This window comes from Panthera leo, chromosome C2 (assembly GCF_018350215.1).
Source record: "Panthera leo isolate Ple1 chromosome C2, P.leo_Ple1_pat1.1, whole genome shotgun sequence".
NCBI classification, from domain to species: Eukaryota; Metazoa; Chordata; class Mammalia; order Carnivora; family Felidae; genus Panthera; species Panthera leo.
The window spans coordinates 8,275,698-8,294,803 of NC_056687.1; the positions used below are offsets into that span (position 1 = coordinate 8,275,698).

General features: G+C 41.6%; 1 protein-coding gene across 8 annotated transcripts in view; it reads right to left on the reverse strand.

Moving 5' to 3' along the window:
- Positions 1–14,437: 14,437 nt before the first annotated feature.
- The window catches only part of TTC3 (tetratricopeptide repeat domain 3), a 126,324-nt gene continuing 121,655 nt past the window's right edge, over positions 14,438–19,106 (reverse strand). For all 8 annotated transcript variants that reach the window (XM_042954454.1, XM_042954453.1, XM_042954456.1 and 5 more), the window contains 2 exons: positions 17,166–17,258; positions 14,438–15,992 (listed from right to left, as the gene is read on the reverse strand). In XM_042954454.1, the coding sequence (XP_042810388.1) occupies positions 15,927–15,992; positions 17,166–17,258 (159 nt within the window). In that variant the 3' untranslated portion in view covers positions 14,438–15,926. The remainder of the gene's footprint in view (positions 15,993–17,165; positions 17,259–19,106) is intronic.

The window sequence follows — 19,106 nt, forward strand, 5'->3', positions numbered from 1 at the left end:
TTTTGCCCACCCACCAACCTCTCTCCCCTCTGGTAACCAAAGGTTTGTTTCCTGTATCTATGAGTCTGTTTCTGTTTTGTTTGTTAATTTGTTTTTGTAGATTCCACATGTAAGCGAAATCATATGGTGTTTGTCTCAAAGCTTATTTTATTTATTTTTGAGAGAGACAGAGACAGCATAAGTGGGGAAGGGGTAGAGAGAGGGAGAGAGATAATTCCAAGCAGGCTCCATGCTGTCAGCACAGAGCTTACACAGGGCTTGATCTCACAAAACCACGAGATCACAACCTGAGCTGAAACGGAGTCAGACGCTTGACTGAGCCACCAAGGCACCCTCATATAGTATTTGTCTTTCTTTGTCTGAATTACTTCACTTAGTATAGTACCCTCTAGGTCCATTCATGTTGTCACAAATGGCAAAATTTCATTTTTATGGCTGAGTATATTCCATTGTGTGTACATATATACCACATCTTCTTTATCCATTTATTCATTAGTGGACACTTAGGTTGCTTCCATATCTTGACTATTGTAAATAATGCTGCAATGAACATAGGAGTGCATATATTTCTTCAAATTGGTGTTTTCATTTTCTTTAGATAAATACCCAGAAGTGGAATTGCTGGATCATGTGGTGGTTCTATTTTTAATTTTTTGAGGAACCTCCATACTGTTTTCCATAGTGGATGCATCAATTTACATTCCCACCAACAGTGTATGAGAGTCTCCTTTTCTCCACATTCTCCAACACTTATTTTTTGTCGTTTTGATAATAGCCAATCTGACAGGTGTGGGATGATATCTCATTTGGCTTCCTTTGATTTGCATTTGCCTGATGATTGGTGATGAGTATCTTTATGTGCCTGGTGGCCATCTGTATGTATTCTTGGGGGGAAAAATGTCTATTCAAGTAGACATTTTTAATCTTTTTAAATTTAAGTTGTGTAAATTCATTACATATTTTGGATATTAATTCCTTATCAGATGTATGATTTGCAAATATCTTCTCTTATTCAGTAGGTTGCTTTTCATTTTGTTGATGGTTTCCTTTGTTGTGCAAAAGCTTTTTAATTTGGAAAAAAAAAAAAGCTTTCTTGTTTGAAATAATTCCATTTGTTTTAGTTTTTGTTTCCCTTGCCTGAGGAGACCAGACCAAAAAAATATTGCTAAGACTGATGTCAGAGAGCTCACTGCTTATGTTTTCTTCTAGGAGTTTTATGAGTTTATGCAACTCATAATTTTAATCCATTTAATAACTTTAATCCATTTTGAATTTATTTTTGTATATGGTACAAGATAGTGGTCCAGTTTCATTCTTTTGCATATATCTGTCCTGTCTCCCCAACACCATTTATTGAGGAGACTGTCTTTTCCTGATTGTATACTCTTGCCTCCTTTGTCATAAATTAATTGATTATATAGGTATAAGTTTTTTTTCTGGGCTCTCTTTTCTATTCCATTGATCTGTATGTCTGTTTTCATGCCAGTACCATACTGTTTTGATTACTACAGCTTTATAGTATAGTTTGATGTAAGGGAGCATAACAGCTCCAGCTTTGTCCTTCCTACTCAAGATTGCTTTGGCTTTTCAGGGTCTTTTGAAGTTCCATATACATTTTAGGATTCTTTGCTCTACTTCTGTAAAAAATGCCATTGTTATTTTAACGGAGATTGCATTGAATGTGTAGATTTCTTTGGATAGTATGGATGTTAATATGAACAATATTAATCCTTCCAATCTTAAGCACAATATATATTTTCACTTATATGTGTCATCTTCAATTTCTTTCATTAGTATCTTATCATTTTAAGGGTATAGGTCTTTCACCTCCTTGGTTATATTTATTCATTTGTATTTTATTCTTTTTGGTGCAATTTTAAATGGGATTGTTTTCTTAATTTTTCTTTCTGATAGCTTGTTATTAGTGTACAGAAATGCATTCAACTTCTGTATGCTAATTTTGTATCCTCTGACTTTACTGAATTCATTTGTTAGTTCTGGTAGTTTTTTGGTGGAGTCTTTAAGGTTTCCTATATATAGTATTATGTCATCTGCAAGTAGTGGATTTTACTTCTTCCTTTTTGATTTGGATGCCGTTTATTTCTTTTTCTTGGGTAACTGCTGTGGCTAGGATTTCCAATACTCTATTGAATATAAGTGGAAAGAGTGGGTAACCTTGTCTTGTTCCTGATCTTAGAGGAAAAGCTTTCAGCCTTTCTCCATTAACTATGATGTTAGCTGTGGGTTTGTCATATATCACCTTCATTATGTTAAGGTATGTTCCTTCCATACTCACTTTATTCAGTTCTTATCATAAGTGGATGTTGAATTTTGTCAAATACTTTTTCTGCATCTATTGAGATATCATATAATTTTGATCTTTCATATTGCTAATTTGGTGTATCACATTGATTGATTTGTAGATATTGGACCATCCTTACATGACTGGATGCATAAATACTAAATGGGATCCACAAATCCCATTTAATTATGGTGCATGATCCTTTAAATGTATTGTTGAGTTTGGTTTACTAATATTTTATCGAGGATTTTTGCATCTATCTTCATCGGGGATATTGGCCTCAATTTTCTTTTTGTGTGGTATTTGCTTTTGGTTTTTCTTATTTTTGATTTTTTAAAAACTCAGCAAACTAGGGATATACATGAACTTTATCAATCTAATAAAGGATATCTATGAAAAAACTACAGTTAGCATTATAATTAGTGGTAAAATACTGAGTGTTCTCAGCATAAGATGAGGAATAGGTAAGGCTGCCTGTTCTCACCACTTGTTTTTTTTTTTATTTTTAATTTTTTAAAATGTTTATTCTTTTTTTTTTTTTTTGCAAATGTTGGTTTTTTTTAATTTAAAAAATTTTAATGTTTTCCCCCCTGTGCACAATCTTAAATTTATTTATTTATTTTTAATTTACATCCAAGTTAGTTAGCATATAGTGTAGCAGTGATTTCAGGAGTAGATTCCTTAATGCCCCTTACCCATTTAGCCCATCGCCCCTCCCACAACCACTCTAGCAACCCTTTGTTTATTCTCTATATTTAAGAGTCTCTTATATTTTGTCCTCCTCCCTGTTTTTATATTATTTTTGCTTCCCTTTTCTTATTTTAATCTGTTTTGTATCTTAAATTCCTCATATGAGTGAAGTCATATATTTGTCTTTCTCTAATTTCACTTAGCATAATATGCTCTAGTTCTATCCACTTAGTTGCAAATGGCAAGATTTCATTCTTTTTGATTGCTGAGTAATACTCCATTGTGTGTGTGTATATATGTGTGTGTATGTGTATATATATATATATATATATATATATATACACACACACATATATATATACACACATATATGTGTGTGTGTGTATATATATACACACACACACACACACACACATATATATATATATATATATATATATATATATATATATATATATACACACCACATCTTCTTTATCCATTCATCCGTTGAAAGACATTTGGGCTCTTCCCATGCTTTGGCTATTGTCTATAGTGCTGCAAGGGGTGCATGTGCCCCTTCAAAACAGCACACCTGTATCCCTTGGATAAATACCTAGTAGTGCAATTGCTGGGTCATAGGGTAGTTCTATTTTTAATTTTTTGAGGAACCTCCATACTGTTTTCCATTGGCTGCACCAGTTTGCATTCCCACCAGCAGTGCAAAAGAGATAATCTCTCTCTGCATCCTTGCCAACATCTGTTGTTGCCTGAGTTGTTAATGTTAGTCATTCTGACAGGTATGAGGTGGTATCTCACTGTGGTTTTGATTTATATTTCCCTGATGATGAGTGATGTTGAGCATCTTTTCATGTGTCTGTTAGCCACCTGGATGTCTTCTTTGGTAAGTGTCTATTCATGCCTTTTGCCCATTTCTTCACTGGATTATTTGTGTTTTAAGTGTTGAGTTATATCAGTTCTTCATAGATTTTGGATTCTAACACTTTATCTGATAATGTCATTTGCAAATATCTTCTCCCATTCCATAGGTTGTCTTTTAGTTTTGCTGATTGTTTCCTTTGCTGATTGTTTCCTTATTTTGATGAGGTCCCAATAGTTCATTTTTGCTTTTGTTTCCCTTGCCTCTGGAGACGTGTTAAGAAGTTGCTGAAATTATTCATTTATTTTTGAGAGAAAGAGTGCGTGAGTGGGGGAAGGACAGAGAGAGAGACACAGAATCTGAAGCAGACTCTGAGCTGTCAGCACAGAGCCCAATGTGGGGCTTGAATCCACAAACTGTGAGATCATGCCTGAACCGAAGTTGGATGCTTAGCCAACTGAGCCACCCAGGCACCCCTTCTCACCACTTCTATTCAGCATTGTGCTTTAGTGCATTGTATACAGTTCAATAAGACAAAACATCCAGAGTAGAAGGGAAGAATTAAAACTTTGTTCTCTAATGATATGATTATCTATGAAAATTCTTGAGTATATAAAAAAAAGCTACTAGAATAAGTGGGTTTAGCAAGTTTGCACAATGTAAAATAGATACACAAATATCGCTTATATATCAATATCCTAGTTGTAAACAATCAGAAATTGAAATTAAAATAAAAATCATTACCAACAGCACCAAAAATAGAAAATACTTGCATAAACTTGACATAATATGTGCAAGATCTCTACACTGAAAACTGCAAAACATTCCTGAGAGAAATTAAAGAAGACTCAAATAAATAAAGAGATGTACCATGTTCGTGGAATGGAATATTCAATATTGTGAAGATGCCAAGTCTCCCTATATTGATATATGGGTTTAATGCAATCCATGACAAAACCCAAGCAGGCTATTTTTGTAGAAATCAACAAATCGATCCTAAAAAGAGTTGTAAATCAAGGAGGAGAAAAACATGCATTGGGTAAGGTGTGGGTCCAATCCAAGATAGCAATAAAGGTAATTCTATGATGAAGCTGGACAAGAGCCTGAGAAAATAGGCTAACGGTGCATAATGGAAGAAGATAGGAGCAAAGAAAGAGGGAAAGAGAGGCAACCAAAAATTTCAGGAAAAAAAAGAGCCAATGTAGAACAGAAGTCAGTGGGCTCCAAGACAAACAGATAAGATGAGAATAGAATAGGAAGATATTGGGGATTCAGTGAAGTTCTTTTCCCAACAACATGAGTAGCACAAAGGTTGTAGCATTGTAACCATGGAGAAGGCCATTTAACCATGGGACACTACTTGCATGGTCTCCTGAGGTAAATGAAGGGGACCCCCCACTGCAGCTGTATGTGAGTGCATGCAGCAGGGGAACTGGGATTTCCAGGGGTTTCATAGTCTACATGGTTGGAGAAGGGTTTGTAGGGGTATGGGAAGCTGAGCTGTTTTGGCTGGAGGGGAAGTGGCCAGTAGATGAATGCCTTGAGCAGCGTCTTGGCCTAGGAGGTACAAATCCTGACTCAGACACTTTCCAGCCTTGTGACCTTGGTGAAGCTATTTAACTCTTTAGATTTGTTTCCTCTTCTGTACAAGGTGATAAAAGTAAGCTCTACTTTGTAGGGTACTTAGAGAAATTAAACGCTGTGATGTTTGTGATCAGTGCGGCAGCCAGAACATTTTACTACACTCAAGAAACAGTCATTTGTAAAAGGAATGTTGGGAGACAGTGGAGGTCAGAGCCTGTGTTGGGGGTTGTGAGGAAGGGGAGATTTGGAGGCCACCACAGCCCATTTGCGGTGTGTGGCTCTTATTCTGTGGCTTCACTGGTTTTAAAAAATGTTGATTGAGCAGCCACAATGTGCATGGCATGCTCATTTGATCCTGGCTGTATGAATATGAAAAACAAGGTTCCAGGAGGTTAAAAAATGTATCAAGGCCACAGTACTAGAGGCATTCAGGGAGCAGAGAGGTGGCAGAATGAAAGGGAGGTCTGGGTGTCTTAGCTTGCAGTGGCACACTGGAAGGGAGCTGGTGGCTAAAGGTCAGGGGCTGGTCTGGGCTACAGGAAGACAAGGTGTGAGAAGTGAGAATGACACTGATGACCTGGGGAGGGAGCTGGTGCTGAATGAACGGGCTCAGGCCCAGGATACGTGAGCCCACTGGTATGCCCACAGCTCTGCTGGGCAGATCCATTGAAGGTCTGTGGGGGTGTGACTGGGTCCAGAATTTCAAGTGACTAGAGGAGGGTGGGAGTGGGGCAGGGTGTTAGGGGTGGAAGCAGATGCTCAGTTAGGAGGCTGATAAAATACAGTTGAAATTGTATCAGAGGTGTCTGGTGGATTGGAAGAACAAATATTGTTAAAATCTCGATACTACTCAAAGCAATCTACACATTTAATGCAATCTCTATCAAAATACCACCAGCATTTTTCACAGATCTAGAATAAACAACCTTAAAATTTGTATGGAACCATAAAAGACCCTGAATAGCCAAAGCAATCCTGAAAAAGAAAATCACAGCTGGAAGCAACACAATCCCAGGCTTCAAGCTATATTACAAAACAGTAGTGATCAAGACAGTATGGTACTGGCACAAAATCAGACACATAGATCAATGGAACAGAATAGAGAACCCAGAAATGGACCCACAACTATATGGTCAACCAATCTTTGACAAAGCAGGAAAGCATCTCCAATGGAAAAATGTCTCTTCAACAAATGGTGTTGGGGAAACTGGACAGCAACATGCAAGAATGAAACTGGACCACTTTCTTACACCATGGACAAAAATAAACTCAAAATGGATGAAAGACCTAAATGTGAGGCAGGAAACCATCAAAATCCTGGAGGAGAACAGAGGCAGCAACTTCTTTGACCTCAGCCAGATCAACTTCTTACTAGACATGTCTCTGGAGGCAAGGGAAACGAAAGCAAAAATGAACTATTGGGACCTCATCAAAATAAAGAGTTTCTGCACAACAAAGGAAACAATCAACAAAACTGAGGGGCAACCTATGGAATGGGAGAAGCTTTTTGCAAATGACATATCTGATAAAGGGTTAGTATCCAAAATCTATAAAGAACTGATATAACTCAACACCCAAAAAACAAATAATCCAGTGAAGAAATGGACAGAAGACAGGAATAGACATTTTTCCAAAGAAGATGCACAGATGGCTAACAGACACATGAAAAGATGTTCAACATCTGTCATCATCGGGAAAACACAAATCAAAACCACAATAAGATACCACCTCACACCTGTCAGAATGGCTACAATTAACAACACAGGAAACAAGAGATGTTGGTGAGGATGTGGGGAAGGGGGGGACCCTCTTAAGCCACTGGTGGGGATGCAAACTGGTGCAGCCACTCTGGAAAACAATATGGAGGTTCCTCAAAAAGTTAAAAATAGAACTACCTTATGATCCAGCAATTGCACTACTACGTATTTGTCCAAAGGATACAAAAATACTAATTCAAACGAACACATGCACCCTGATGTTTACAGCAGCATTATCAACAATAGCCAAATTATGGAAAGAGCCCAAATGTTCACTGAATGATGAATGGATAAAGACGATGTGACACACACATACACCTCAGAATATTAGCCATCAAAAGAATGAAATCTTGCCATTTGCAACAACATGGATGGAGCTAGAGTGTTATGCTAAGCAAAACAAGTCAGAGAAAGACAAATACCATATGATTTCACTCATATGTGGAATTTAAGAAACAAAACAGGTGAACATACGGGAAGGAGGTAAAAAGAGAAGAGAGGGAAACAAACCACAAGAGACTCTTAATGATAGAGAACAAACAGCGTTGATGGACGGGTAGTGGATGGGGGGATGGGCTAAATGGGTGATGGGCATTAAGGAGGGCTCTTGTTGGGATGAGCCCTGGGAGTTAACATGTAAGTGTAACTTACTCCTGAAACTAGTATGACACTATATGTTAACTAAAATTTAAATTAAAAACTTGAAATGAAGGAAGGAAGGAAGGAAGGGAAGAAGGAAGGAAGGAAGGAAGGAAGGAAGGGAAGAAGGAAGGAAGGAAGGAAGGAAGGAAGGAAGGAAGGGAGGGAAGAAGGAAGGAAGGAAGGAAGGAAGGGAAGAAGGAAGGCAGGAAGGAAGGAAGGAAGGAAGGAAGGAAGGGAGGGAAGAAGGAAGGAAGGAAGGAAGGGAAGAAGGAAGGAAGGAAGGAAGGAAGGAAGGAAGGAAGGAAGGAAGGGAGGGAAGAAGGAAGGAAGGAAGGAAGGATAGAAGGAAGGAAAGAAGGAAGGAAGGAAGAGAGAGAGGGAGGGAGGGAGGGAGGGAGGGAGGAAGGAAGAAGAAATGCCTGTTGCATGCCTCAGAGTAAGTCCCTTGTTAGTCCAAGCCTACACTTAGGACTAACATTTAACGAGGGTCCATCAGCAAGCTGTACCGCCTGCCAGATGTTGAAATGCCTCCACATTGGTGGTCTCAAGCCCAAGTCCCAACTCCATCCCATGACCCCCAGTGTCCCATCTCTGCCCTGGGATCCTCCTGTCTCTGCACATTCCACCAGAACAAGGGATAACACTGACCTCCTTGCTCTCCTTAAACACCCATCAGGTGCTCCCTTGGCCAGCTCTGTTCTTGCTTTTGCTCTGCCTGTTCTGTCCGGCCCTTCTCCCTTTCCTCCACAGGTCCTTTGCCTGCACTCAAATGCTACTTTCCCTGGCTTAACATCTGTGAGCCCTGCCGTCCCATACACACTGCCTCATCCCTTCCCCAGCTCTACTTTTCTCTGGATTACCAGTGCCATACCATATATTTTACTATCGTACTTGAGGCCAGTCTCCTCTACTAGAATGTTGAAGACTGGAGATCAGGCCTCTCATGGCTTCTGTTCCCTGTAGTATCTCCCACACTCACAACACTGCCTGCACATGCTAGACTCTATTCCACGAAGATCTGATGAATGACTGCGTGACAAATGGACAGTGGATGTGCTGTAGTTCAGTAGCTCACCAAAGTGACCAGGGCCATGTGGCTTACTCCCAGAAAGCACAGCCACAAGGTACTGAAAATTCTTGGGAGAAGTGAAGGTGTCAGGGCAGACAAGGCCCTTGTCCTCCAGGAGGGGTCCCTAGGGGGACGAAGACAAGGGAAGGACGGACACATGGGCTGTGTCTCACAAAGGCCCCGGAAGCAGGGCTTGATGGCCATGTCTCTCACAGGGAAGGCTTGTAGCGAGTGCTGTGTCGTAGGCTCCAAAGGTCTGACCAGTTTCGAAGTTGTGGTAGTTTTGAAACTGGAAGCAAAAGCACCGTGGCCTCCAGTGAGGCCCCCGTCAAAGCCAGAGTCCTGCTTGGCGCGGGAGTTGCAGCCAGCGTCTGGAGGCACAGTGTCCATCTGTTCAACTGCTTTCTTTTTTCGGAGGCTGCTGGCTCACCCCGCTGGAATGGGGTGGCACTTCAGGACACGAAGCTTGGAGCTGGTGGCAGATTTCTTGGAACTGGTAGCAGGGAGATCTAAATTAAGACCTTTATATCACACCAAATAAATAGAAGCTGAAATAGAGGGCTGAAGGAATTAGGCAAAATGCCTTTATACATAACTTTTGAAAAATGGAGGGCGGGGGGGAGTTGGAAAACAGAATGGTATTTATTCACTCGCGTCCCAAGGTATTTGCTGAAAACAATGACACCTCTGTTTGACACAAAAGCACATGTTAGAAAGAGCAAGCCTTTCTCTTTGAAGTGTCCTGCCACAGAAGCCTGGGTAATAAATACCAACCACTTTGTTGGGAGGCCTCTGGGGGCAAGACTGAGGTCTGGCCCAATTTCAAGCTGCCTCCTGCCTCCAGGGAGGTAAGATGAGTCAGTCGCCTGTGGCTTGGGGTGGTCCACGTGGTTCTTTCTTGTCTGGCACCCCTGAAGGACACCTGCTTTGGATTTACCTGCGAGCTTCCTGAGGCAGGAGGGGTGTCTTTCTTTCTTTTCTTCGCACAGGACCCGCAGCCGTACCAGGTGTGATGCGGGCAAGTGGCTGCTGGAAGGAGCTGAGACTCTGCTGGGTCTCCGGGCCAGCATGCCCCAGCCACTGTGCTAAGCAGTGTTCTCTCCAGGATGGCAGTGAAAGGGGAGCAAACCCAGGACAGGGCCCAGGACGGGCACACAGAAGGCACTCTTGGCAGCGAGGGTGAGGACCTTCGCCTGATAGAGCCATGAGAAGGAGCTCGTTCGGCAAAAAATCATCTCGAAGGGCTGATGTGTTAAAATCCCCTAATCGCTGTGTCAAATGTGAAATGAGAAAGGCATAAAGGGCACCTCCAGTGCCATTAGACCAGCTGTTTCTACGACAGACAAAACTGCCTTCACGGCTTCTTCGGAGGTGGAGGGCAGTAGGGAGGCAAAGCCTTGGTAAGTCACATTTGCCAATTTCTGAATACTCCCAGCATTGAACAGAGTTGGGAGAATCCCGCTCTACGTTATTCCCACCGTACCGAAACTATATACATCAGTGACCCCAAAAGCATAATGATAAACTCTAGCAATCAGGAAGGAATTACCTTTGCTTTTTATAGAATTTAATTATAAGGTTATACATTCCAGTTTCAGCAATGGTTGTGTCGAACAGCCGGCTCCCAAAATTCCTGAAACTGAACGACTGGCTCTTGCTCCTGGGGCCAGTGTAACCCAACCCAGCATCCCAGACCTCCCCCGGCCAAGGAGTCTGGCTGAACTGGTCCTCGCAAAGAGAATGGTCTCACTTGCCAGTACGAGTGAACTCCAAGGCAACTTGCACTCCCTTCCTAACAAGGTGTGCTCTTTGGCTTTTTTTCTCTTCATTCAGCACCAGTTACAAGTTTGGCATCAGGCTCACGTTTTTTTACTACCCTACTGAGCAGCTTTCTGAAGAACCACTGGCTGGCTGAGGTCATTGCTGCGAGACTACAGGAGCAGGCAACCGAAGGAAAGGTTGTTCTGTTCTGTGCTGGGGCGTAGAGGTCAGCGCTGACTTCTGGTGGGAATTTGGTCTAACAGTCACGAGGGCCAGGTGTACAGGTGCGTGATGAGCCTTTCCAGGAGCTCTGCCTAAAAACCATAGTAATTACTAAGCTTCCCGAGCCCAGGCTTAGCATTTTGTTTTTTGTTCATTTAGCTTTGTTGAAAAGCACTACAGGAAAGTACACAAATTTTAAATTTACTGCTCCGTGGATTTTCCAAATGATCTCTTCAGGTAAGTGTAATACTCTGCCGAAGATACACATTTCCAGAGCCCTGGTGGACAACCTTGCACTCATTCCCTGTCAGCAGCATCACCTTGGAGGTAACCAGGACTCTGACTTCTCCCACTTTGGTTTCTCGTTCTTGAAATTCACACGTATGCAATTCAACTTTGGCTGCTTTTGCTCAGTATTCTGCTTGGGAGAGTCGCCAGTGTTGTTGTGTAGAGCGATGGTTCCCTTAATTTCATTTCTGAGACATTAAACCATTGTGTAGACATACCACAATTTGCCAGAACATTCTGTTCATGGACCTTGGGGTTGTTTCTAGTCTGAGGCCATTATGAACAAAACTAGCATAAAAATACTAAGTACTATTGCATGCATCTCTGGTAAGTGTACATGTGTGGGAGTGGGATCGTGTCAAAGGGTACTAGTGTAGTGTTAGCTTTGGTAAATACTGTTATCGTGGTCGTACCAATTTACTCCCAACTGCAGTGTATGAGAGTTCCAGTTGTTCCTCATCTTCACCAATGCTTGGTCTCGTCGGTCCTCTTTTTAGGTTAGCCATCCTGGTGGATTATCTAGTGGTATCTCATTCCAGTGTTTATATTTCCCTGATGATGAATACTGAATAACTTTGGCTATTAAAATGCACAATAACCTTCTGGATATTTGTGAAATGGCCAAAATTATTTGCTCATTTCTAAATATACAGTCTTTTTATTCATATGTAACATTTACATATTCTGGGTCCTTTGTTGGATTTTTTCTGCTTCATGGCTTGACTTCTTGCTCAATGATAATTTGATAATGAGTTAATTGTAATGACATCCAATTTATCATATTTTTTATTCTCATGGTGTTTTAAAAAAAATGTTTATTTTTGAGAGAGAGAGAGTACACGAGCAGGGAAGAGGCAGAGGGACAGAGGATCTAAAGCAAGCTCTGTGATGTCATGACAGCAGCGAGCTGGATGCAGGGCTTGAACTCACAAACCATGAGATCATGACTTGAGCTGAAGTTGCTTAACCTACTGAGCCACCTAGGTGCCTCCCTCATGGTGTTTTTTGTGTCCTAATAAATCTTTGCCTATTCCAAGGCCAGGAAGATTATCTGTTTTCTTTAGAAACTTTATTTCACTTTCTATACTTAGTTAGGACCATGATCCTTTTGGAGATCACGTTTGTGTGGTGTGAGGTCAAGGTTCATTTTTTTCCATATGTACATCTTAAATGATGACCTTTTCTGATTATTGATGGTTGTCTCATTAGGATTTTATAGTTTCTAAGTGTCATTTAATTTCTGCAGTTTTGCTGAATATTTTCCCTTTTCTTTCACTCTTAAAGGGGAAGTAGGAAGAGACAATATAACCTGGAGGCAATGACAAGAGTGAATGAGCACAGTTCCGACCCCAAAGCAGGGAGTTGGGATCACACACCTTCTCCACTAGGATTAGCCTGGCTCAGACCCTTCCCAGGCCCCAGTACAAATCTCCAAAGTGAGCCAACCATAGATCTTTGGTCCTAAATCTAAACTGACCAGAAAGATGGCCTCAAAACTGCTTGCGTGTGTTGAAAGCCACAGGTTAAATTATCCTTTGTTGTATCATCACAATGTCCACAGTTATCTTTAGGTAGATTTTGGAACAAAGCTGTTATTTTCCAAATGACTTTGAGGTGATTTGATTTCTTCTGCTTTCTTGTCCACTTGATCACATTCGGCAGTCTGGGCTACACTGAGAAATTCTACTTCTTAATCTAACAAGGCCTTTCTTATACAGGACCACCAAACTCTTTCCTTGTGCAATCTCCAGGACCTAATCTTAGTAACAGTTACTAATTTCCTTTTGTCAAGTATTTATGTGCTAGGCACCTTGCTAAACACTTTACAAGAATATTATTTTTTAATAAAGTTTATTTATTTATTTATTTAGAGAATCAGAACAGGGGAGAGGCAGAGAGAGAGGGAGAGAGTGAAATTCAAGTAGACTTCACACAGTCTGCACAGAGCCCAACATGGGGATCAATCTCACGAGCCATGAAGATTACGATCTGAGCCAAAATCAAGAGTCAGAAACTCAACTGACTGTGCCACCCAGGTGCCCTACAAGAATATCATTAATCTATATACCTACTTCTTCAAAGCCCTTCCTGCCACCAGAAATCACACACTTATTATCTCTTCGGCTGGAGGACAAATTTCAGAGTCCTGCTCTCTTGTTCACCGCTGTATCAAAACATCTAGTCCAGTGCTTAAGGTATATGGCTACATGAAGGCGGATGGCTCCTTTCAGACCATGGCAGAGTGAAGGAGAACATTAAAAATGGGATCAGACATGACTGATCAATTGTTTTCATAGCTATTCTTTTAATATAGTTTGATTAAAGTTTAGAATACCTAAATGTATTTCCTATTTCTTTTACAAAGGATCGTAGTGATGTTCTTGGTCCTTTTTCTGACAGACTTTACCACCTGCTTTTTATCAGTCTCATGTAATAAGAGGAGTTTCCTCACGTACCTCACGTAGTAAGTACCAAGTACCTCGTGTGATAAGAGGAGTTTCCACCTTTGCTACTGTCTCTTCTGTTTCCCTTAATCCATTTCTCCAGAGAGGGTCATGAGATTTAAAAACTACCTAAAATAAAATAGTTCCATTGCTTCCGTGTTGTAGTGTGGCCACTCTGCCCACCTACCTCCAGTCTTAGAAATTACCTTAGAAAACATAGTAACATTTGCATTGCTGGGGCACCATTTCAGTTTTATATGAGATTACCCAATATTTATAGCATAGACGAAGCTGCTCAGCAGGGAAAAGAATGGAAGCTCTTAGGAACAGTCACTGCTTTAAGTTACATTTTATTTTTAATTAAATGCTATCAGATTAAAAACACATAGTGGTATTTCCTCAATCACCCCTTAGTGCTCACCAGAATTCTCCAACAGAGACCTTACTGCTTGGCCTTAGTAGTCCATGAATCCACAAGCGCCTCAAGGGAAAACGGATACTGAGGATTGTAATGAGAGATCGACTTGCACATTCTTATTCGTAGTCACATGAAAAGCCTTACATTAGCTCAACAGTAAATTCTATCATCTGTGTATAAACCTTCCATTCACAAATTAAATAGCCAATCTTGTGAAACTGAGTTTAGCAACCTTTATGTAGGCACAGAGCCTCATAATTTCCTAAGATCCTTGGTTAGACTCTGGACATATCATGGCTCTTCTTTTCCAACCAAAGATAACATTTGTATGTGCCTTGAGTTTTCTGGTAGAATCCTTTTAAAAAATTGACAAACGATGGACAAGCATGACAGTAAACTGATGTTATTTTAGAATGCTCTTTATTTTGAAACTTACAACAGGACACGGGTAAGGCATGTTCGCAAGTATCTGTTTGATGTACAAAACGCATGTTCTCACCCTCTAGCTGCTCTTCCTTGCCTTTGTACCTGCTGCTACATACTGGTCCCCACATATCTTCCTATCTACCGTTCTCAGTTATTAAGGACATGCAGACGATGTTTCAGGGACCCACAAAGAGAATCTGCTTCAAAATACAGAGTGAGTGTCAGTGGACTAAGTCACCACGACATCAAAACTCACAGGGAACCAAGGCTGAAGAAGGTGATGAAATCAGCTCACGAACTTGGGACCGTGAGCTTCCAGGGGAACAAAGAACACAATGAAAAACACTTTTTGACGTCTGAGAGAAATGGAATGTATGTACAATTCGTGGTTCTGCATTTACCACTGTTTATAAGTCACTAAAGCTATCTAATATTTTAACAGATTCTAATGTAGAGTTTTGTTCTCACACCACAGTACAAGAGCGCATGCATTACTCCGCACAAATGTCACGCATGGAGCGAGCAAAACACGGGCGCCTCAGGCCTGTGTACTTACACAAGTATCTCTCTGTGGTGGTGGGACAGGGAGGGGAATGCCGGGGACTACTTCCCCACAGCGCCCGCTATGCATCAGACAGAGACACCCAAACACCTGTCGTCACGAAGAAGGACAAATGCTGCTCCTAAGAGTAAGGTATGGAAAGAAGACGCTCCAAGTGTAGGGTTGGGGGATGAACACGCAGCCTCAATTTTCAGGGCAAAAAAAGTCTTGGCTGACACTAATAAGAAAGTGTTTGTAACCAATTTTCAAAAATCAAATTATACCGTTAGGTGATGAAAACTAAGTCCTATTTATAAATCTACCAGGGATATAAAATAATGAAATGGAAAAGCAAAATCACATGGTGTTTCCATGAAAAGGAGATTTAAATCTTTTGGTTTAAATCAGCCGATATGTTACCATTTACTATAGATTATTAAAATGTGTTTGCTTACGCCCATTTAAGTGCAGAATTTCTGAGGAAAAATGTAGGCATTTTATAAGGAATACTGACTCGTAAAAATTTTAACTGGGGGCACTTTAACAGGTCAGAATACTTACAATTCAAGTACTGCTTTGAGGTGCTCACAACACTTTCCAAAAGAAGCCTTCAGTCTCAGAGAGTACCTCTGTAAGCAGCCCCAACAATTTAGGAATGTGGTTACCCATACTTTTATTAGCCACTATTTGCTATTATCAAAGTGTTTAATAAGAGCAGGGAAATTACTATCAACTATATTAAAGATTTCCATTTACCAGCGCTGTGACACACAGTGCAAAGGATCTCCAAATGTTTGCCTTTTATACCAGAAGTAATATATCGTTATTCTCCCAATTCAACAAACCAGTAAATGACTCTTCAGTGAACTGTGACTACCTACAAAAGCAGACTGGCCTCTTCCAGAAGGTGCCGGCTACTTTTCTTACAGGAGATCCTGATCAAGGCAGGCCGGGCAAGTGCTCTGCCCTTTCAGCCACTGCTTAAAGCACTGAAAATGAGAAAACAAAATCAGTCAGTGCCTTTAGGGGCACGTGGAGCCTGAGCTCTCCTGTGCTGCTCAAAGGACATGGTTAACTTCACTTCTAATTCTGATGGGGCCTGGAGCTCCCAACACTGAGGAACACAGAAGCCTACTCAAGCTAGGAGTGTGCCCCAAGCCTCAGGAACAAATAATCTCCCCTCAGGATCTGACCCATGCACTCTGGGCCTCCAACCTGACCTCAGGGGGACGGCCTTGCCCCTCGCCCCTCCACTTGCCCCACACTCCAGCTTCAGCCTTGGCATGTCAGTGCCCTGAGTTCCAGAGGTTGGCATTTTCTTGGCCCTGGGACTCACTCACCTAATAGTTAACCGATCCTCTCCTGCCTGGTCTTGGACCTTGTACACCCCACCAGCCTGCATACTGCAGCCTCGACTGGAGCCTGTCTACCCACTGTGGTCCCAAGTTGCTCGTGGACGGTGTGTTGCTGCTACCAAGCTGGGTGTGTGTGTTAAGTCTGGAAGTGCAGGCACAACACCCCTATGCCTGCAGGAGACAGGCCATGCAAGAGACTACAAGCTGTCTTGACCCCACCTAGTGAATATATTGTATTTATCCCTTTTCTGAAGGGATTAATAAACAGACATGGCAGAGACCTGATCTGTTCCAGCCAGCAGCAGGGGTGCAGAATGAATGCTCACAGCAACCAAGATAACTACCTGTAGATCCTGGAAGGGTACAAGCCAGAATCTCCTAGAATCAGGCACAATGGATCCAGTTAAACTTAGCTCTTCTCCTCTAAAATGTCAAACTTCCTATACTGCACGAAACTGACAAACTCTTGCACTGTGCACCTATTCAGTCATATACATAAGAAGCTACCTTCCAAGAAACTAGTATTATTTTGAATTTCAGCACCAACCAAGTTGATTGATGGAGCCGACTAGGATTGTTCTCCTCCACCCGTGATGTGATGGATGGAAAGGACAGTGTGCACACCCCAGGCCTCTCTCCCTCGCCACAGCAGCAATTTTTGGAAAGGGAGACAAGGAACACTGGCTTATAAAGAAAGTGCTTTGAAACCCCAAGAAGTATTGACACCTAGAAAAAAAAGTTCCCTTTTATTTTCAAAATACTTCATAGTCAAAATTCAAGAGGAGGATGGCCGAAGAGAATTCTTACCCCTTTGTGAAACTTGTGCCCACATTTTAGTACACGCACATTTTTGGATTTGAATACCTCATGGCATATTTCACAGGAAGCTGCACCCGGTGCCTGTGGGAACAAACGTATTCCAATAATAAAGAATAACTAAATTCCTTTTTACTATATGAGCTCTTCCTACAGCGTGATAATGGTTTCAGGAATAGAACTAAGTGATTCATCACTTACACATAACTCCCTGTGCTCATCCCAACAAAGTGCCTCCTTAATGCTCGTCACCATTTAGCCCATCCCCACACCCAATACCCCACCAGTAGCCTTCAGTTGGGAACAACTTATTTTTCAACAGCGTTGAAGAAAAAATATAGACGGGGTGGTGTCTGGGTGGTTCGGTCAGTTAAGTGTCCAACTTCGGCTCAGGTCACGATCTCACAGTTCGTCAGTTCAAGCCCCATGTCGGGCTCTGCGCTGACAGCGAGGAGCCTGCTTTGGATTCTCAGCGTCCCTCTCTCTCTGCCACTCCCTTGCGCACATGCAGATGCACGTGCTTTCTCTCTCTCAAAGATAAACGTTAAAAAAAGAAAAACAAAGACATACAAAAGAAAAAATATACTTCTGAAGTTCTAATTTTCTCAGAGAAGAAAATATTTTATACGGTTGATAGATTCCCAGGAAATTACTACAAATTTCTAATTATCCCACCTCACACCTAAACTATGGTATGAACACTATAAACCAATCATTCATCTAATTATCTAACAGCTGGAGATACAAACGTAAATGATGATCCACACCATGGACTCCTGTGGGGCTGACTGAAATCACTGAAGTCCACGATCCCTGACACAAAAAGCTGGTCACGACTAACATCTGAATAAAAGCAAGTTACAAAACAGTACATATCATATAATCACATACTTAATTTTTTAAAAATAAAGAGAATGGGTGTAGAGAGAGATACCCAGGAAAGAGGCTGGAAAGATACAGAATGTGGACAAATGGTTACTTTTCGTCCAGCGAGATTTAACTTTTTTTTCCTATTTTCTAAAGTTTCTATGAATGTAGATTACGTGTGCAAATCAAAACAAAACAATCTGATGGCTCATTCAGCAAACACCAAGGTCAGGGATTGTGTGGGGCGCGAGGGCGCAGAGTTGAATGGGAGAGTCTCCAGCAGGGGCACACAGTCTGGTGAGCACAGACGGCATTTCTGTGACAGCAGAGCCCGAGAGGCACCCGGGACACCAGGCACAAGTTCTCCATACGACTCACAGCACCTCCCCACACTGCACCAGTATTTTCCACTCCTCTTCCCCTCTAAACTCTGAGCACCCTGATGGCAGGAAGGAGCCTCATTCATCTACAACCTTAGCAACTGACAAGGAACCTGGCCCCAAACGGATTCTCCACCAACTGTCAGGCAAGTGCACGGAAGCAGCCCTGGCAGTGGGATTAAGGTCAGGGATGCAGAGGGGGGCAAAAGGCTCTGAAGACCCTGAACTGCTGAATGGGGTTTTCTGTCTCTCCTCTGACACTGACCGGGCAGATGCAGCAGAATGAGGTGTTCTAGCTCCTCTCTGTGGCCCCTGATGGGAGGGTCAGGGAAGCAACAGAGGGGTCAGTCCTGGGGAAAGGAATGGTAAGGCCTCTGCAGAGCTCAGAGCTAGATTTGGCTCAAAAACCCACAGTTAACTTGACTATTTCCTAGCATGGAAAGATCGCTACAATACATTTCTAAGTGGAAAAAAAAAAAAAAAGACACAAAAAGTATGACTAAATCCACACATACACACACATACAAAAGAGTTAGAAATACCAACCTCATAATACTGGTTACCTTAGAGACTGGATTTTGGGAGGCTTTAAATGCTTTTTATTTGTGTTTCCTACTATTAACACATATTGGTTTTGTAATTTAAAAACATAAAGCAAACTACTTTTAATCCTTAAAAAACTACC